This window comes from Megachile rotundata, chromosome 9, assembly GCF_050947335.1.
Source record: "Megachile rotundata isolate GNS110a chromosome 9, iyMegRotu1, whole genome shotgun sequence".
Lineage (NCBI taxonomy): Eukaryota > Metazoa > Arthropoda > Insecta > Hymenoptera > Megachilidae > Megachile > Megachile rotundata.
In genome coordinates, this window is record NC_134991.1 from 15,334,631 (window position 1) to 15,355,797 (window position 21,167).

Consider the following 21,167-nt stretch of genomic DNA (forward strand, 5'->3'; position numbering starts at 1 on the left):
ATCGATCGCTTTTAATTTCATTTGGGAACGTGGAATAAACTGAACTTTTGGAAGTCTCCGTTCGTTACATTTACAACCCTAGTTTAAGTTTACTTGTACATTTTTCCAATACACCAAATTTTTTCACCTAAAAGTTCAATTTTGTGGTTTGAGGAATCTTAACACGAAGTAAAGCGGTCGATTTGATTCGATATAAATAACGGGATCTCAGAGAGCACTTGATTTTGAAAGGAAATACGTCGGTAGATATCACGTTTGTGATCCATAGGAAGGGAAGAAATTTGTCAGCGACAGGAATGTTAAAATTGACTATAAAACGAAGGGTGCGCCGGAGGTAGGAAAGATTTCATTTTTCGCATTATTTCCAATTCGAGGCACAGAAAGTGTGCCGCGTGATTCGCTTCTTAGCGGGACCGAGAACGGTTGAATTGTAAATCTTAGTCAGCTATGAGTATAAAACGCATTGGCAAGGTGGAAATATGGACGGTATTTCAATGAGAAATGAAGTTCTTGCTGCGCCGGAGTGTGGGGTGTTTCGATAGATAGAAGTAGAAGATTCTTTACGGGAAAGTGAATCGAAGGTAGAACGTACGATTTCTTCATCAGAGTTTTCACAAGCGCCTTCTTTTTGCAACATTAACGCGCCTGTTTATTTCTGCAATAGGTATCGGATAGAAGTAAGAAGATATACCGCTGTATGTTTTAACGCTTGGAATCATACTTTTAATAAACTTCATTAATCATAACCGAAGGAACGGAAATAATTTATAATCCAAGGCAGCTTATTTCGTTCATCTAGCATCGCTCTAACGCAAACACTATTCACTGACAATCTGTTGCGTAAGATAAATACCTGCAAGGGGTTCGACTGTGTTTGTTTTAACCAGCGAAACGTTCTATCGAAACTCGAGGTTTCGCTCGGGTTCCTTTGCACATCGAACACACGCGTATCCTTGAGAAGACTCGCGCCTCAGGAACGACTCATTTGAAATTCAGCCTCGTCTTTTATTCTGTCGCACGAATGAGCTTCCTTACCGTAGACAAAGAAATTGCGAGTTCGATGAAGAGATACACTTACACTTTGTTTTTCCCTTACCGATAGGAGATGATGATGCGATTTCCTTCCGGTGAAAACGAATTTCAGAAACTTTGAATAACCGATTGCTGAAGTTGTGGAACTCGTTGTTTCATCGAGTCGTGCAGGAATTTGTGCTGTTTTGAGCGGAATGGGGAATAGGGAACAATGCTTTGTATCGTCACACTGGCTATTGTCACTCGTTGTAATTCCATGCGTGGTGTCGGTGGAGTAATTCCATGTGTAGTATTGTCAGTGTAAATTTTACTCGTTGGATCGTTGCGCGTCGTAACTCCACGCGTTGCAATTTCACGTGATGGAATTCCATGTGTTATAATTCTACGCGCTATATTTCCACGCGTTGTAATTCTATGCGCCATAATTCCACGCGTTGTAATTCTACGCGCCATAGTCGTACGCGTCGTAACTCCACGCGTTGCAATTCCATGTGCTGTAATTCCACGCGTTGTAATTCTACGCGCCATATTTCCACGCGTTGTAATTCTACGCGCCATATTTCCACGCGTTGTAATTCTTTGCGCCATAATTCCACGCGTTGTAATTCTACGCGGCATAGTTGTACGCGTCGTAACTCCACGCGTTGCAATTCCATGTGCTGTAATTCCACGCATTGTAATTCTACGCGCCATATTTCCACGCGTTGTAATTCTACGCGCCATAGTTGTACGCGTCGTAACTCCACGCGTTGCAATTCCATGTGCTGTAATTCTACGCGTTGTAATTCTACGCGTTGTAATTCTACGCGCCATATTTCCACGCGTTGTAATTCTACGCGCCATATTTCCACGCGTTGTAATTCTGCGCGCCATATTTCCACGCGTTGTAATTCTATGCGCCATAATTCCACGCGTTGTAATTCTACGCGCCATAGTTGTACGCGTCGTAACTCCACGCGTTGCAATTCCATGTGCTGTAATTCCACGCATTGTAATTCTACGCGCCATATTTCCACGCGTTGTAATTCTACGCGCCATAGTTGTACTCGTCGTAACTCCACGTGGTGCAATTGCACGTGCTGTAATTCCCCGCCTCGTATAGTCACGCGGCATAACTGCACGTTACAATTACCAAATGTTATAGCTCCGTGAGTCGATTCGCCACGTGTTATAATTCCACGCATGATAAAATCCCTTCCTCAACCTCATACAATCTGAATTAGCTATGAAATTATAGTACCATATTTATCTTACTAGACCCGATTACCACTCCTGTGTTAAGGGTTCCCAAATGGTGTTTTGCCAGTATCTATCATAGTAGAATCAACTGTAGTTATTTGCAGTTCGATCGAAGTGGTAGATAGGGTACACTCCTATGTAATCTAGGTTCTACGCTATTCACATCGTGCATATATACTATCCGTTTCATTAGCACGGTTGTAACTCTTGAAGCCAGGTCGACAAAAAGTTGCTTCATAATCTGAACTTGGTTCTCTTGAAACCGAAATACTTGATAGCGGATCCTAAAGCACCGTATGGGGTATTTGGTAGCCATCCCTTTGGTGCACGTTGGATTCAAGTGGCCGAAGTACAAAAGCCGAAAAAGGACGTCTCGCTGCGTGAAGCTTCACGAAACTCGGGACTCCGAGGTCTGTCTCTGTGAAAGTACGAATTCGCGTAGGTGGTTCCTCGGAAAAGAGGCACGGAGAAAGGGGAAGAGCTTTGAAAGCTGTCGCAGCAACGAATCGGACAGCGAGCCAACGAAACGGGAATATAAGGGATGTATAGTACTCGTGGAAACCGGTTATTTTACACGGAAAGGTGGGCGTAGTGTAAATTTGTTACATTTGTTTCCTGCGAAAATTAATTTCGAACCCGCGTAGTATGCTCGCTCGGTAATTCCCTGCACGACTATTTTCCTCTTTTAACTGTAATCAACGTATACAGTATTGTGGAATATTTCTTTTGGAATTTATAACGTATTAACCTCTTGTATTATTTTGATGAGTCTAACTCGTGACGTCCTCGTACCTCAGCCGTGATCAATTTTACTCAAATTTTTGATACGCTTCAATTTGGAGTTCAAGTCCAATTATAATTTGCATAGTCAACAACTGAATAATAACATATTGAAATAACATTTCAATTTTTTTGTCTATTTTAGCACCTGACAAATAAGTCATAGTGCAAGGGGTTAAACTTTTTCAACTTTTTTGTCTTGAACATTTCACAAGTTTCTCCAGAGACACTCGATTTTGAAGATTCATTGAAAATTCGTTGACGTAGAATTTATTCATGTAACTTGTATACTATTAATAAATCAAACGCGGCAATTTAGGCAAAATAGCGTCACTCAAAAGTAGTGACAGATTAGACTCTAGTTCGAGATAAGAAAATAAGAGGAATGAAAAGCAACTGTATCGGTTACATAAATAGTAAAATAAAATGTTATCTCGCGTATTCACGCGTCAGTATTCACCCTCCTTCTCCGATTCGAAGAAATCGTTGAGTTTTCACGAGCGATCCACCATCGTCATCCTTGGGGTAAGTCGAGCGATAGCCCGATAAAACGGAGCCGATTCAGGAAGGACGAGCAAAATAATGGGGCCACGTGGAAGGTGTTGTCAGTGGGGATGAATGAAGCAGGGACGTGGAGCAGGTGTAGGAGGGACACAATTAAAAAAAAGCTCGAAGCACGCTTTTGTCCACACGAGCCGGCACACGAGCTCCCGCGTTTCCCGCGCGCACGTTTCTTCCTTGAAAAGCTATCTACCGTCGTCTCCACACACACACTGCCGTCCCTTTTTTCGAATCCTTTGTCTTATTTACTTCTGCCTGGCAGTCGGTCGTTTTTCGCGCGTTCTTCAACTCCGTTTCGAGCTCTGCCGCGATTTCCGAACTACTCACGATTCGAAAATATGGCCTTTTACGCAAGTTAGGTGTTTTGTTTCAGCGCTTTGTTAGCAGACGCCTATGGCGTTCGAAACAGGGGTGAATTGTCGAAATTGTATTAATCGAGGGCCGTTTCGATGGATCTGTTGTGTCGACGAATATTGATATCACTGGAGTATCGGATGGTAGAAAGATAAATTTAAAATAATATCGTAATGTATCGAAATGAAATTATTCGCACAATTTGAACCCTTTGTTCCTACGATTACACAAGGCGATTAAAACTGAAATTATTTTCACTGTCATTGAAAGTATCAAAAATAACTAGCTAAAACTGATAGTCTTTGAAGCGTATATTCAATGGAATAAAATTTATTCCAATATTATTGGGAATTTTAAAATAATTTTAATACGGGACTCGAATAACTTGTATATGCATAGATACATATATGTTGTAGCATATTTGTAACACGATGCAACGAAGCGTTAAATATAGCTGGCGTTGAATTATTCATGTTCCTCGAAAAATGATAAAGACACGAGTCGCAATTCTTGCATTCTTTACCAAAGTTCCCATGGGTTACATGCTCTCAAATATCGAACTAGTATTACGTTCGAAGTTTAATATCTTCCCTTCGTATGCGATCGTTTGAAGTTCCGTGCTCGGCACGTGACCACTGTATTTGTGTAACAGACTGTAGACGATGAAACTAACCAAATATTAATTTCGTTTCAGCGAAAACAGAAGATGAACCCCCTATCAATGTTATTTCCTGGTGGTTAACAATCTTTAATCCAACCCCTTGTATCTCTTATAATTTTATTACTTTAACGTATTATCATCGAGATATATAAAAATATTTAACCGTTAATTATAATATTAATACCAAAAGGAATTTTCTTTAATTTTCAAATTCAATTTGCGGTTCGCCAGAGGCTCCCACGGTATTCAAGCGTTAATTGCGAACGACTAGTAAAAAAATCTACATACACGAAGATCGAAGCATACGAGACAAGCATGTACGAATGGAAGAGGCAAGGACCAGCATTAAAAAGATAATTAAGAGGTGGAAGACAATGGACGTTCCAATCAAAATTCAAGGCAGACAGCATTGTACCCCGGCCTTGTACTCCGTTCCCTTTTCAATTCTCTCGGCCATTACGAGCGCATTTTTCTCACCATTAAAGTGTCCAGACAGTTTTTCAAGTTCATCAGATCGTTCAATGGAACAATAATAAATTTAATGAATCGTAGATCCAAGGTTTGAAAATTTATAGCCGATAAGCAGAACGCCGTTGGACCGAGAAATATTAATTTCGCGATGTTGATTATTTAACGAGCAATTAATCATCTTGAATTTATCTTCCCGTTAGAAAATAATTGGAGAAGCACCGGTTGGTAATTACTCGAGCCGCAGGCGACAGCCAAAGCCAACAAACTATCGAACGAGAAGGATTTAAATGTACCGCGGAAATCGAAACCTCGTGACATCCTGTCGTAATGAGAGAACAATGTCTCGAGGAAACAAAGAGGAGTAACAATTGCCAGGGTGTCTGTCTGCTCGAGTATTAAGATAGTCCCGCTGGAAAATCAAGCGGAATTGCATCTTCGCGGGGAGCTAATTTTACTTCTTTAATATTGTATTAATATGCGTTGCGATATCGAGTTGTATCGTGACTTGTTTCATTACCACCCGTTTCCTTTAACACTAGAACTACCGACATAAAATGCACGTTTATCGAAGAATGAAAAGGGAAATGAATAAATACTAAAGCATCAAGTAACTTATAGAACTAGTTTTTATCTCAATAAAATAGGACAGACATTTCCATAAAATTATGACAATAAAATTTTGTTATATAAAATGAGAAATCTGAAACCAGCTATTTTGACTGGTTGGTAGTTCTAGTGTTAATTCTGAAATATCAAATTTATAAAGTATCAAATTCCTAAACCCTCAAATTCCTAAGCTCTTAAATTCCTAAACTATCAAGTATCTAAACCCCCAAATTTCTAAAGTATCAAATTCCTAAACCCCCAAATTCCTAAGTGCTTAAATTCATAAACTATCAAGTTCCCAAAACCCCAAATTCCTAAATCCTCAAATTCCTAAGTCCCTAAATTCCTAAACCCTTAAATTCCGAAACCATGAAATTCCTAAGCCTCCAAATTTCTAAAGTATCAGATTCCTAAACCCCCAAATTCCTAAACCCTTAAATTCATAACTATGGAGTTCCTAAACCCCCAAATTTCTGAAGTATCAGATTCCTAAACCCCCAAATTCCTAAGTCCTTAAATTCCTAAACTACCAAGTTCCCAAAACCCCAAATTCCTAAACCCCCAAATTCCGAAACCATGAAATTCCTAAGCCTCCAAATTCCTAAGCCTCCAAATTCCTAAACCCCCAAATTCCTAAACCCTTAAATTCCGAAACTATGAAATTCCTAAACCACCAAATTCCTAAATCCCCAAATTCCTAAACCCCCAAATTCCTAAGCCCTTAAATTCCGAAACCATGAAATTCCTAAGCCAAATTTCTAAACTATCAAATTCCTAAACCCCTAAATTCCTCACTCCACAAATCTCTAAGTTCCCTATTTCCAAGACCCCAAACCTCAAATCCCCGAATTCTCAAATTCCAAACCGGAGACTCCCAAATCCCTAATCTCCAAATTCTCAAACTCCAAACCTAAAATTTCCAAATCCCAAAACTGCAAATTCGAAATCTGCAAACCGCCAGTTTTTGCAAAGTAAGTAAATGCAGCGTAACACCCGGTATACAGAATATATGGAACAAAGTATTAATTCTGTTCTTTATCTGGTTTCTAAAGCTTCCAGGGCAGGATTGGTAATATTATGTTACCGGAGCGCCCCACGAAGTTGGCGGGAACTTTATTATCCCTTTCGAGTCCGTTGTTCCTTTTTTTGATCCTACGTAAACGTCGTTTCCGGTTGTATCGTGTTCCTGTTCCCATTCGAATGAGAATTTAAGTCGACTTAGCGCATCGTTATTCACCAAGCGTTACCACGAGTGCAAGTAAGAAGCGTAAACACCATGGAACGTTTCGAATGTATTTCCGGCTGGCATTGGATAGCGTTCGCCTGTGATATTTACGGTGGAAAATAACGACGATCGTGTTCCAGAGGATCGTTGCTGCGGTTATTAGGACTGTGAGGAAAATCGTTAATCAAACTGTTCGCGAAATGGGACGAGCGAGTCTAATAACTCGCTCGCAAGACAGAATAGGCTGCACGGTGAATGGGAAGTAAGGCGTCGTATTACGCCAATGTTCCGAAAGAGAAATCTTCCTTATAACGTTGGATTGTTATGCGAGAGGAAGGCTGTATAATGCCATTGTATCGTCGGATATAATAGGGCTATTAAATTTCCTATGTGAATATCGTCGAACGATAAAAATATCCCTGATCGTTTATTAAAGTTGCCGCTCTACTTAGACTTATTGTGCAAATAAACATTCCACCAGCTGTAAAATCTCCTACAACAGCACAAACTTCTTACTAACAAAATCTCCAAATATACATATTACTGTATACTCAACTCGAAGTGTTAACCCTTAAATGTCATGTCACGTGACTAATATTTATCATTTCTATTTTTATGTACTTATTACAACGTCCCTCGTATAAAAAATGAAAGTAAAATTTTAAAGTAACAACATCTAGTTGTACATAACTTACAGACGCAACTTTGACAATCCTGCAATGATGTTTGAAGGTCGAGAAAGTAAACGCGGTTGAAAAAAGTCGATACTCCATCGAAGATCGTTAGAGTAATTCCCGCGACAGGGGTATTCTTGACGATTGGATGTTGAAAGAGTGTAGCAGGAGCATTGGCGGTATACAGGAACTAATTTGATAGCGTTTTGGGTCAGCCAGGGTCGTACGGGGAAGGAAAGAGCCCCTGAAGGTTGCGTCCTACTTCCAACGTCGTGATGCTCGGGGTGGGAGTGCAACAGAAAGCAACGGGTCGGATAAGGACTGGGTGGATCTAGGGGGTGGGAGAGGGGAAAAAACTCTACCGCGAGAGAAAACCGAATCAATAAACCTACGATCTCGCCTCCAGTCTCCAACCTTCTGCCTTGCACCTACTTATGTAACTAGGCGACCAGTTACGACCCCTTCGAACTGCATGCTTGCATTAAATAGGCGAATCGAGTGTTGCGAATTAACCTCTGGCTCGGAAATAATTAACGGCTTCACTGTTTGCATTTCCTATAACACTGAGACTTTCATTACAGGTATGGCTAATTTGCAAATTTCAAATTAAACGTTCTAAAATTCGAAATTGGTATTAGACGCCAATGACCCCTATTTTACGCTACCGAATCTTTTACAATTACCGAATCCTTTCCCTTTGAATTCGCAAGATATAAACTCTTTAGAGATTCTCTTTAAATTTGTTACCGTGAATCGCTAACTCCCGAGTTTCTTTCATTTTAGTCTTTCGAAAAGGCTTCCAACGAACCTCGAGTCTAATGCGCGTAATAGAGTACACGATGGGGTGAACGACACCCCAAAAGGTGTCTCTACAATGACCAATTTCATATCGCTCCCCAGTAGAGAAGGGAGAGCCCCGAGCAACGATCTGATTATACAGCGTTTATGACCTCGTATGTTTGACGACGAATAATTAGGCATCCAGTGTATTTTATCCTCGTACTTTATTTGTCCTGTAATGGGTACGATTGAAAAAGTGGTCCCGATCGAAATGCATCTAGGGGTGGTTATTTTCACATTATATACACCTCTTTATCTGCAACTGAGAGTTCACCAACGATAGCTTTCGCGACACTTTAACGGCTGCTGCTGTTTCCATTAAATCGCGTCGCAACTGAAATGATTTGTGACGCGGGAAATGGCTGAAGTTTCCACGGTGATACAAAACGATGGCGAACAATATCGGTCTTCGACCAACTAAGACTTACCAAAAGTGAAATTTAGTGAAAATTTACGTAAAGACTCTTCCTTCTTGAATATAAATTAACCTTCACGATCCGATACAAACTTTATCTCACAAAATTCAATTCTACCTTATAGCAGGGAGCTCAGACATTCTATGTGCGATGAAGTAACCAGAATTTTTTATAAAGTGTGGACACTCTAAACAGTGTCAGGTGGTTTTTGGAAACTTGATGATTTGGAAATTTAAAAATTTAGAACACCTTAACTTTTTTCGTAATAGTTGATCATCGAACCTTTCACTAAGGGAACCTGGGGTTACTAAGGGCTTGAACCGACCCTTGTCCATTTCCCGAGTTGCCTAAACAGTTTAGGATTATTGAAGGTCAGTTAGAAAAGCATGGAATCACGTTTCGGCACAGCATGGTCGTTTGAATAAATCGCGGTTTAAATATAGCCTTAAGAAAGTCGGAAGGGTCAGATGTAAAAGCAACTGTTCTCGCACAGGGGGCGAAGTGATTTGCTAGAAAGTTAATGGAACTCGGAGCATTGAATAAATGTATTTAATGAACGATCTGTTTTAACTGGTGAAAACGTTTGATAAAGATCCACCCGCGCAATATCAAATAGAGGTATATTGACCATATAATAAATCTCGAACGTACTTCAGTGAAAGAAAATATGAAGTAGCGAGATAATTTCAACATCCACCTACGTTACTCTAAAGGTCAAGCCTGAACGTCTTAAAGACGGTCGACGGAAGTCGATTAACCACCCCTTCGATTTCCCAGAAATTCGTGTTACATAAAATTGATTCGAAACAACGTGCGCGTTCGATCGAAATTGCGAATACATAAATAAAACAGGAAATCGATAAATTAGAACAGTGTATACGTGACGAACGTCGTCGAACACAATGGCCTGTTTAAACTCTCCTTTCGCAGTCAACGAAAGACGCGCAACCCTTAAATTGCATTTGAATAAAGCAATTTGTGCACGCAGCGTAATCCAATTCGGTCTTCTTGCTAGTTTTCGCGACGCGAAAGCACCGATAAATCAACCAGTTGCGCCGCGCATCGAGTCGAGCACACCCCTGCGATATAACCATATGGCTTAATTTCATTCGTTTCGCCCTGTAATTCCCACCCTGCACGAAAAAAAGAGACCGCCTTCTCTTCGAACCGCAACTCTGTTTACTGCATTCTACATTCGGTGAAGTCATTTGAGGACATGGGATTTTCCGAGATAAACGTTTAGGGGATATAGAGATATAGGGATATACAAATTTGGAAATACAGGGAGTTGGGGATGTGGAGGGATTTACAAATACAAGAATTTGGGACTGTAGAGAATTGAAGTTATAATGTGGGGTTGTTTTAGGGATGTAGGGATTTGGTGATATATGGATTTGGGACTACCATTTGGGGATATAGAGGTTGAACATAATAGAGATTCGAACCTATAGGTAGTGACAGTAATTTGAGAAGTCGGAGAATTGCAAAGTTGAGAATTTGTGAATGAGGAAGCTTGAAAGTCATAATCCAAGAGCAATCAATCTGTTAACATTTTTCTTTCCTTGCATCGACCCTACATGCACGAAAGAATTGGAACAGATTTTCACGTCAAATAGCACAATGGTATGGCAGCACACTCGAAATCGCAGAAAAATCAATAAACGATTAACTCTTACTGTTATAAAAATTTTCCATCTTCACAAAACTTTCGATTGCATCCCTTAATTATATCTACTGCGACTGTTATTTAATCTTATTAATTTTGAAAATATATAAGAGCTGAAAACCCTTAAAATTTACGCTAACGAGTAAAGGACGTCAGAGAGATTAAATTAATGGAAGAAAACGGAGCCAAGCATCCGTAATGATGTTATCGTCTTTGGTGTCTACCGTTAATCGTGATCGTATGTTCGCGCCGCGTATCAAACGATCCTCGATGGTTCACGTGTTATCGGTAGTAGGCTATCGAATTAGAGAAGAGGAGAGGAACGGCGCAATTAATCGGCAATTGCGTTCGATCACTTCCATTCAGGAAGCTCTTGCGCCGACATCACGTCGTGGAACAGTTCACTTTCTATTGCTTCTTCTTCGACTGTAAGACTTCGACAACGTTAACGAGAACCAAAGAAACAACCCAGCAATTTTGTTTGTGGAACAATGTGTCGTTTCAGGGAAGAAACTTCTCGATGGGGGATGCAGAGAACAAAAGTGTTACGCAAAGGAGTACAGATCAAGGCAGGTGAGACAGCTATGCTATGGAACAGCGTTAAAAAAAAGAACACCGAACAGCCAAAAAATGAAAAACATTGCAGTAATGTACACGTATATACAGGACCGATAGACGGTTCTATTTCGCGTAATAATTTCAACGAAATTCGACAGGGTAGAGTCGTGTTGCAAATTGCTTCGATTCCATCGTTAATCACCGATTTCGGTGATCAGCGTAATCGTAAGAGGATTAATTAAAACATACATTACTTCCAGGACATAAAAGATACTGTAAAAGTCTGATTATTGTATTTGATAAATAAAACTTAGGGGTGGAATATGTTCTTGTCGCAAAAACCAGTGTGGATTAACGAGTAACACTGGTTATTATAATTAACTTGGCAATAACGAGCCAATCACAAAAAGCTGAAGGTCTCTAAGAGAAACGTACGTATTAATTTCGCGGGAATCCGATACGTCGTGTACTGCGTGAATTTCGTTTAAATTATTTACTTCCGGTTGCATAGCTGACAATCGAGCTGATCCTCGACGCATCAGACCATTGTGTACATCGATATATATATATACATACACGCGTTGTGTACTCGTATCGCATGGTTTACGGTATTCGAGAACATCTATTCAGCGGAACATCTAGAAAAACACCAGATAAAAAGAGAAAGAAAGAGAGATAGAGATATATAGAAAGAGTTAGGCGTAGAAGAAGAGAAAGAGAGACAGCCATCTCACCGCCCGCCACAGCTCAAAGCACTCACGAAATTCTCACGGGGGTGCACGACAAAAGGGGCCACCGTTGTCTCTTTTTTTCGTGGCGAATATCTGACTCTCTACTCGAGGGATACGTAACGGGTTGCCGTGTATTTTATAACCTAGAAAAGCGATCGCACTGCTCTCGTATTGTACGATGCGATGTACCCCGGACCGGTGAACGCCGTGGTGCCACCTGACAGACTCCGGGAAATTTGAGAAAACAGGATTTCCTTCGGACCATGCGCGAGAACTTTAATCGAATTTTGGCGTTGCAGTGCCGACAACGGACCACTTCCGCCTCGTTGCACACGGTCCTGCATTCAAAATACAAATTCTTCCTCCACGATATCGCACTGCACTAAAAAAATATAAAACACCTCTTAATTCATCCATTAAATCCCTTTAAACTTCCTCCATATTATAAGTAATTGAATTTGATAAGAAATAAATCTTGCGTACAGTTTTTATTTTAAAAAACGAACCCGCTTGCGCGGCATGCTCTGCGCGCGTGACGAATGGTGACTTCGTATCTCTAGCGGTTAATACGAAATTTCTACCTTTGGATCCATCCGGGAAATACGGTTCTATATCGTTATTTAGAGCTTAACGAGATTCCTTGGTTATGGGCAAGAACTGTTATCAAGTTCACTTATCATCTTGTTATCTCGAAACTGTCCCACCTTGTTGAAAAACTTGAATAGATTAACACCGTAGTGAACACTGAACCATTTATGCGTTTAATGAGCCGTATCTGATTGCTCAACCCGTTGCGCGATGAAATCGGACATGTTCTGCCATCTAGTGGCAAATATTTCAGTTAAACAGCACATTTCTTGATATGCAAGTTCTGTTGTAACATAGGCTACTTTTAAACAAAGACATAGATTCAATGACATTACTTGCAGTATTTTTATAAACTTTTACACTGCCTAATCGAACACGAAAGTCATTGACAAATATATTACTTAGATGTTGTAGAACGATATTTAGAAATTACAGTAAAATATTCGTAGTCAATTCGACATTGAAAAAGTCAAGGATGTAGTCAGATAAGATTATCGATTACTCATTTGTTATTTTCAATAGTTTCAAGAATCGTCGCAATATGTCACGTGGTTAGAAACCAGTCGAGCCGTCAACTTGTGACAATGGCTGCCCCGGTAAAGAAACGTGATGTTCAGCGAAATATCGAAAGCAGAAGTAGCGATGATGATGAGCAGAGCTCATCGAACAGCGAGGATAATGAGCAAGATATGCCAGAAGAGCAGGTGAGAAGATTGCACCAAATGTCATCAATATACATTGTAGTTCATTGGTCTAACCTCACTTTTAACCATGCGGTCGTTGATTTAATTTTGTTTTCATCTGTCATTTATGATCATTACTTTTCTTATAAATAGTAACAATAAAAGACAGTCTATAAAATTACTACAATTGTCATGATCAATGTGATAATTATACTACGTAGATTGTTCAATATGTATTTCTTTTTTTTTGTGGAAATTGGAGTCATGAATATTAACAAATTTCATGCAACTCTAGTGAAGCAAGTGTTAAATGATTTATGTTAATTGTGTTCCATAATTAAGTTAAGTAAATCCATAAAGTATTTCATGTGTTATTATGATGTGTTAATGTAGTTAAAATAGTATTTTTTATTAGGGAATGGAAATACAAGTAGATTTTGAAGGAAGAAATCCATTGGATCCAGACTATCATGGCATCAAGACACTTCTGCAGCAGCTCTTCTTGAAAGCTCATATTGACTTAGGTGGTCTTACAGATCTAATTATATCACAAAATTATGTGGGCTCAGTTGTGAAGCAGTCAGAAGATTTAGAAATTTCAGATGATGAAGAGAGTGATGTCAATGATGTATTTGGTATTACCACAGTAATAAATTTATCTACTGGACAAGTAAGTAAACATCCCAGGTATCATTCAGTTAACATTAACAAAATAACTAAGTAATAATTTTACTTTCAGAATTATCCTTGTATACAACAGCTGAGAGACTTATTAAGACAAATGGCCAATGAACATGCAACAGATGCAGTGAACACTATGATAAAACATGTTCTTGAGAATGACTCTGAAGCATTAGGCTTATTGATTAATGAAAGATTCGTCAACATTCCAGCTCAAATTTCTGTGCCCCTCCTAGAAAACTTAGTTTCAGAAATAAAACGAGCAAATGGCAGGAAAATGCCTTTCAATTTCTCTTATTACATATTAATCTGCAAACTGTATAAAACACAGGACAAAAAGTTACAAAAGAAAATGAAAAGTAAGAAAAAGAATAACGTAGAGGAGCCTATCATTATATGGAGTAATCCGGAGGAAGAAATTTTTGCCGAAGAAGCAACGGTCAGTTTCGAATTTTCGGTAGAAAAGGATTCGGGCAGCGGTTTGTCCGGAACCTGGAGCGAAGGGGACGATGAGATGACGCCTTATAGGAGAGTGCTTTTGTTTGACGCTAACAAACTAGAAGTAATTATCAACAAAATAAAAAACCAAATTTCTTAATCAATCTAAAGGACTAACATTAATTCATCTCATATTCCTAAGAGGTCCTTCCTTTTGATGTATAAAAGGAAGATACAACGCTTTTCAAAGATAAACTTCTTTGATCATCTTTTTGTACGATAAACTGTATTTTACAGTACATGTAATCAGCTTTTTATAATACACCTTTTCATAATGCTTACTGTGAATCTGTCTCCTATCACTTCCCCTTTAACCGTCTTTTTATTTATCTGCTGTACATACGAAAAGTACGTCCTGCACATTACACAAATATATTGCAACTTCATCGTATAAATCTACATGTCTTATATATTTAATAGTAAAAAAAATTATCAACTAAATAAATAATATCATCGCAAATTGTCTCAAAATTTCACGAGACATCCGGAAATTCTTCTGCACCTTGCTAAGCAACAGTCTATTTTTATGTCGGTGGGTCTGTTGATTTTAAAGATTGCTTTACTGGTTTGGCTCTCCTTCTCATCGTGCCCAAAATATTTAACATTTCCGATACAGCCGGTGGTGCGCTTTCCGCTTCCTGTCGCCTTTTCCTTTCCTCTTCCCTTTGTTTCTGCAATGAATCATTTTACTTTGAAATTTCCAAGAAGATTCCCAAAGTGTGACCTCACAAAATAATTACTAACAAATGGATCTCGGTTCCAATATCTCAAAGTACTTACATCCGTCTGTTTTAGAGTGAACCGTCCTCCTTTTATCTGATTAATGATATCATCGATAGCTACAAAATTACAAAAGATACAGTTAAGTACGAAAGATTGATACACGTTAACTTATGCAATATAAAATTCAATTACCAGGTTGTTGCGCAACTGTCGGCGTTTTCTTTGTGATACCAAGCATGCACTCCATGTCGGTCACGGCGTTGCGTTCCGAATTCATTTTTTCCCTCGTCAGCAATTTAATAGACGATTGACCATTGTTATTAAACATCGGTGGCGGTGGTGGAGGCGGCAGAGGAGGTGGCGGTGGCCTGGAAAGCTTCTCCTCCAGTTCACTGATTTTCTCTTTCAAACTTCGAACCAGACCTTCCAAACTTTCCACCAACTGCTCTGCTCTTTCTGCCCTCTGATTTGCAACTTCCAGCTCCGATTCAGCTAACTTCAACTTCTCTTCAACTATTTCGAACTCTACGTTAGATTCTTTCTCTTCTAACTTCTCTTCCAGCATTTGTATATGCGAATTGTGGTTCTGTTGTTCTTCTTCTAATAATCTCTTCAAAGATTCCACCTCTTGTAACACAGTTAGCAGTCTTCCGTTGGGGTCGTCGCCTACTTCCGCCATTAGAAGAGCGCTTTGATGAGCCAGCACGTTTCTTTCTTTTTGCACCTGTTTAAATTGACAGTTATTATGACAAGCTGAGCTATATAACTGCATCAATAATCTTACCCTTTCCGCTTCTATTTTCATAATTTTCGCATTTTCCCTTTCGCGATCGCATTGAGCCTTCAACGCTTGCACCTCTTCAGCCACCATTTTGGTCACTCTTTCCATGTTTTCTTTGTGCACCTTCATTTCGTTCACCTTTTCTTCACCTGCGTCAAATACATACTTAGTCAGTGAGTATTCACGAGTTTACCAGCTTCTTAATTACATTTTTGCCTGAGAGTCCTTTCTTCCTCCAACTGCGTCGTTAAATGCGTCACCTGTTCCTGCGCTTCGAATTCTTGAAGGCGAGCGGAATGCAACTCAGTCTGAAGCCTCGCTATCTCTTTGCTCAATTCTGAAAGTTATTCTTCTAATTAGATTCTGTAACAACGGAAGCTTAACGATCTACGATATTTCGTTTACCTCTCACGGTTTCTCTCAGCTGATCAAGATCTTCGAAATTCGAATCAACTTCATCAGATAACTCGATGTCCACAGATCCCTCTGGATTGACTTGCAGAAACTTTTGCGTTATGATCTGGGATCGTCTCTTCAGTTCACGGTTTTGTCTGTACCACTAAACACAATCTCACATAGAATCAAGAAGAAATAAATAAAATTGCTTCAAGTTTACCTGAGATGCTTGCTGCATAGCTTTGTGCATCGCACCTGTCTCCACATCGTACTGATGCTTTAATTGCTCGTATTCTTTGCACACCGCTTCAGAAACTGAAAGTAACATTTTTTTATAGATGCGCACTCAATCAAACTATCGATTATATTTACCTGTTCGCAATTTTTGCAATTTTTGTTCTTTATCTTGAATTTGCGACTGCAGCGTGCTATTTTGTTTCTGCAACTGCTGATATTTCTTCTCCAAATCTGCATGTTCTTTGTTCGCTGCAAATATTTTTCTATTTATTTGAGAATCATGAGCGTAGACGTAACACCGGAGATATTTTATTCCGACCAATTCATAATTTTATCGCGTACCATCGATGACTAAGAAAACGTCACAGAATTCGTTTTGCATGCAGCAGTGAATCACAACCGAATAATGGTTAAGCTGCATTACAGATGATTGACCGTGAACTACAATCACGCATCAGACACTTCCCTTTCGCTGTGTATCCTTTACGTAAGTGTTTTACTTCTAACTTTCAGACTTTGAAGTTATGAAGTTTTTAAACTTTAATAAATTCTTCAAAGAATATACGAAAAAAATTTTGTGCAACTTGAAGAATTTACGTAGAAATAAAAAAGATGAACGTTCTATTTCGAAAAATATGTAAAGGAATGATCATAGACGTTCCACATTTACGAAGTTCCACAGCTGTTTAATCAAATTAAACGCTGGCAAGCCCGATAGAAGGAAGAAACCGCGTTTCGTCACTTCATTAACGATGACTAATGGAATCATAATAAAGTTCCTTACAACTTTAGACGGACCCCATACAAACGTTCATTAAGCTATTAAACATATTACTAATTATTAATTACCAGCCTCGCTCTTCTGTAGCAATAATTTCCTCCTCTTCTCAGACTCCTCGTATTTGCTCTTCCATTTGCTCTCGAGGCTGTTGCTCCTGTTTAATTTCGCGATAGAGATCGGCTCGTTGTTCGTCTTGCAGTTGATCGTCGAGGAGGCGAGCTTCTCCGCCGAGTTTCGCATCTCGATGCTCGAACTCGACAAATTATTGTTCCTCGATCGTAATTGAACGGAAGCGTCCAGTTTCTCGAACGATGCCCTTTGAGCTGCCACGGATACTCCTCTGGACAGCTTTTCGAACGATCCTCGCCGGGGCGGAGGACATCTTTCTTGTGCTTTAATCGCGTTCGTGATCCTCGGTACTGGAATGTGCGAGTGAATTACGCTCGAGGATGTCTTTGCTGGTTCTGTGCTCAGCACTATGTTCAGCTCCGTTTTATTCATCTCGGCTCTGCGAACAAAATTTGATCCTTAATCGAAAACAAACGCTGTACAAACGAGAATGCTTCTATCGAAGTGCGAACGGCAGAGGGTTTAATAACATCGGTGTTTCCTAAAAATAAGCATATTGGTCGCACCCCCTGCAGCCACGGCACGTTAGAAATAGCCACACTGTCAAAACGTATTCGTGACTAATCTCGACTCCACGAATCGCAAACTACTCGGCATTTTAGATAAGGTGTTTTTTGAACCACGTGAACTTACCGGGAAATGATAAACACGTGTCAAGTATTGAATTAAGTTACCGGTTATTGCAGAGGCGTGCTTCGAGAATTCTTTCGACATAATGAGAATTCCAGTATCATGCTTCTATACTCCTAACTTCCTAAGTCCGTAAATCCGTATATCTGTAAATCTCCTAATCCCTCTATCTCTCATCTCTTATCGTATCGAAAAACCCAGTGTTCGTCATCGAGAGGTTAAGGAATACACAACACGATTCATCCTTTCAGAAAGGATAGAATAAATTATGGTTCGAAGCATAGTCACGCGGTGAATCATGCGATCAGCTAGGTCATTTTCCAACTAATGAGTCGAGATAATCGAGGTCCTATCACCGATTCGAGGTCCGAAGCCGGTGTTATAGCATCGATCGATGTTAATCGAAACACGACACGAATGTCAACTCCCGCCGGACATTTATCGTGTTGCAGCCACTCCTCGAATTTTAAATATTGCTGCCGCGCCTCTTGCGTCATTCTTCAATTGTTCTCTATCATTAAACGTCTGCAGATCATCTTCGCTGTACCGACGGATTTCTAGGGAATATTATTCTGTTTACATTGTCTAGGAGTCACGTGCAACGTGGAAAAACGTGTCGGCGACAGAATGAGAGACACGTGTTGGACTTCGTGGGAGTTAGAGACCTCCCTCAAACATTTCGGAGTCAGTTAATTCGCTGGAATGCGTGCGTCAGTAATTTTCTAGGATGATCGTTAACGGAAGACGTCATTCCGTCAAAAGTCTGACAGTTTCGTACACTTTCACGGTATAAGTGTTTTGGATAATAGCCAGGTTAACGACCACGTACATCGGGACCTAGAAATCCAGCCATTCGTTCGTCTACCACGGAAGCCGACGATGATAAGTTATCTCGACTATTGATCTTGACTCGCAATTTAACTTTGCTTCAAATTGTTATTGCCGTTAGGTAGAATTCTTTCAAGTTTACTTTGATGTTTACTCGCTATTTTATCTCTCGGAGCAATTTACCGAAAATACTTTGTGGATTCTTGATAACTTTGATTCGAATTTAAAAATTTGGTAATTGCAACAAACTCAAGGAGTTAAAAAGTCCTGATACACTTATCTGTACCTATATAAAAGTTTCGTTGCAGCAATTAGTGCAGCGCATAGTGATATAACATGTTTATCTTGCAGTACATTGTTTGTAATCTCTATGACACCTGCCTATGGGTACTCGAGAACTTCCTGTGCCTCTTACTTAATCTATGTGTCAGAATCAATAGATGAAATAAAAAGCTTCTGAATATTATTTCCCCTCCGATGACTCATGTTCCGATTACACGTAATCTCCCAGAAAGTGCTTCTTTCCGACCACGTCTTATCTAACCAATACCCCAGAATTTCTCTCGCGCGAGAATGATTAAAAATTCGAAGAATCTTGAACTATTTTTAATTCACGCTCAGCGTGAACCTGAACGGATGTATTCTCTTCAGGAAGAGCGAAATGATTATTTCGAACGTGCCGTGTCATGATAGCCTCAGGCAGGTCGACGATCACGTAGATCGTTGCACTTTTCCGCTTGCGATTCAATCGATCACCTTGTTTGTATCGTTTCACCATTTACGTTGTTCGACTGGTCAACGAGGTAAGACACTTTTCCGTGTCTTCATTCTTATTACATCCGCAACTCGTAAGGAGAACACTCCTCCGAGAGGGTGAAAACACCCTCAGCGTTTTCCAGTCGTAGATGTTTTATCGGAATCGGAACGTTTACTCGTGAACTGTATAATGAAGTCGACTTAAAAAGCAGTTTACTTTCGGCTAGATTAAAGTCGGTCAAGAAAATAGTGAATTTTATGCCAGCGCGTATGAAAGGCAGCACCACGTGCTGGATTGCCTCTACGGGAAGTCTATGAAATCCTTTCACTTTTCCTGTTTCCCACTTCTGGATGTTGAACGCTGTCAAACGGACCGTTCCCGTATCGAGCACACGCTCGTTTAACTTCCCGCATTCTTTTTCCTCGAGAAAAGCGCCCACTGTTACGTGAATCAGTTCACGACGAAAGAATACCATTTAGTGCAGAAAATTACTGTCATTCAAACTACTTCTCAATAAAATCAAAATACCTTTACAGTAAATTATAAAAATATCCGAACGCAAGGTTTTAAGCATACAGGTTAAACATTGAATTGTAATATTTGACTGTAAGATGCAAGTAATCATTTCGATTCAGAATGACCTTTTAAATATGCAGAACAAGTTGTTCGTTCTCTCCTGAAACAGTTTGTACATATGTTACAGTAAATGTACATAGTCACTGTGCCTAATTAAGCAGTCAGTGTATGCGCATACTAATTTAATAAGTAAATGTGTTCACATGCGTTGAAATACTTTAAGCCAGTTGAAGCATGTCTGCCAAATGTATACTTTGTTTAGTGAATGAAATTTGCTAAGAATAGTGGACATTTTATTTCATACTTCTGATCTTATATAAATGAAGTGATTACACTTTAAATTTACTTTACATTTTTCGATTTATAACTCCTAAAAATTTAACTCTCTTTTAATGCCACATAAAATTTACACTCGAGCAAGTCAGCGGTCATAACTTCAAAAACTTCAACCAGTTTAACCTGCCTGTTAATTGTATACGCTCGAATGCTTTCATGAGCCACTGCAATAAAACTTCAGGTGAACTTCAGGTCACTGCAGGTGAGCGGATCCTGCAACGATCTTCGGTGCACCTTTCGATGAGTAATAAAAGATGAATAAAAATCGTCAGACTTACGATCTCGTAATATCACCACAATTTTAAAACTTCACCATGATCAAGAAGAGCGAATGGAAAGAACTACAACTTACAGTTCTGAGTTAAAGTTGACACCAATAAAGATTAAATTAAATGTCACAAGATCAGTCACGTCACTGCATTTTCACAAGCTATTAACTAGAGTGGAAGCAAGTAAATACGTCGATTTTCGATGAACGGGAACAAAGAGCGACGGAAAAGAGGAAAGAAGGTGCGCGTTCTCCGACGTTCGCGCGCATACTGCTCGCACTGCTGACCGTAATGTCACGTTATCTCAGGAGGTTCCAGACGACGACGACTCGAAAGAGTTAGAGGAGAAGTGCGTGCCCTTCCTTTAATGAAAGCCATCGATGTGTGCGCTCGTGGCCGCAAGGTTTCTTCATTGTCAGCGAAAAGGAAAAAATCGCGCCAGTCTTTTTCTTTTGTTTAC

The 21,167-nt window shown here is 39.7% G+C and overlaps 3 protein-coding genes across 6 annotated transcripts in view; 1 reads left to right on the plus strand and 2 right to left on the minus strand.

Moving 5' to 3' along the window:
- LOC100883697 (protein Skeletor, isoforms B/C) overlaps positions 1–12,605 on the minus strand; it is a 61,529-nt gene extending 48,924 nt beyond the window's left edge. Inside the window, exons 1-2 of one of the 3 annotated variants that reach the window (XM_012286320.2) lie at positions 12,396–12,605; positions 11,958–12,196 (exon numbers count right to left, since the gene is read on the minus strand). The gene's annotated coding sequence lies outside the window, so the exon portion shown is untranslated. Of the gene's footprint in view, positions 1–11,957; positions 12,197–12,297 lie in introns of all 3 variants that reach the window. The other 2 variants (XM_012286319.2, XM_012286325.2) reach the window with 2 other exon arrangements.
- A 227-nt stretch (positions 12,606–12,832) lies between these two features.
- LOC100882699 (protein BCCIP homolog) lies at positions 12,833–14,552 on the plus strand. 2 transcript variants are annotated; one of them, XM_003703672.3, is made up of 3 exons: positions 12,833–13,106; positions 13,501–13,755; positions 13,825–14,552. In XM_003703672.3, exons 1-3 carry the CDS (start codon positions 12,987–12,989, stop codon positions 14,362–14,364), a joined length of 915 nt encoding a protein of 304 aa, XP_003703720.3. In that variant the 5' UTR covers positions 12,833–12,986; the 3' UTR covers positions 14,365–14,552. The 2 variants fall into 2 exon arrangements, with proteins under 2 accessions (XP_003703720.3, XP_076391466.1); XM_076535351.1 differs by having other exon boundaries at positions 12,970–13,106; positions 13,488–13,755.
- On the minus strand, positions 14,472–20,979 carry LOC100883587 (uncharacterized). The gene is made up of 10 exons (XM_012286331.2): positions 20,717–20,979; positions 17,251–17,690; positions 16,537–16,650; positions 16,385–16,479; positions 16,174–16,327; positions 15,977–16,105; positions 15,772–15,917; positions 15,180–15,711; positions 15,045–15,103; positions 14,472–14,935 (listed from the first exon to the last, which is right to left on the minus strand). The coding sequence occupies exons 2-10, from the start codon at positions 17,681–17,683 to the stop codon at positions 14,789–14,791; spliced, it is 1,809 nt and encodes a 602-aa protein (XP_012141721.1). The 5' UTR covers positions 17,684–17,690; positions 20,717–20,979; the 3' UTR covers positions 14,472–14,788.
- Positions 20,980–21,167: the final 188 nt, after the last annotated feature.

Bases quoted from the DNA above. Each gene is read 5' to 3' on its own strand.
- LOC100883587 (XM_012286331.2), bottom strand. From the start codon at position 17,683: ATGAATAAAACGGAGCTGAACATAGTGCTGAGCACAGAACCAGCAAAG. The intron at 15,918-15,976 runs GTAATTAAGAAG...TATTTGACGCAG, and splicing joins AAGGACTCTCAGGCAAAAAT to GTGAAGAAAAGGTGAACGAA. The intron at 14,936-15,044 runs GTAAGTACTTTG...GATTCATTGCAG, and splicing joins TCACTCTAAAACAGACGGAT to AAACAAAGGGAAGAGGAAAG.
- LOC100882699 (XM_003703672.3), top strand. From the start codon at position 12,987: ATGGCTGCCCCGGTAAAGAAACGTGATGTTCAGCGAAATATCGAAAGC. The intron at 13,107-13,500 runs GTGAGAAGATTG...ATTTTTTATTAG, and splicing joins AAGATATGCCAGAAGAGCAG to GGAATGGAAATACAAGTAGA. The intron at 13,756-13,824 runs GTAAGTAAACAT...TTTTACTTTCAG, and splicing joins TAAATTTATCTACTGGACAA to AATTATCCTTGTATACAACA.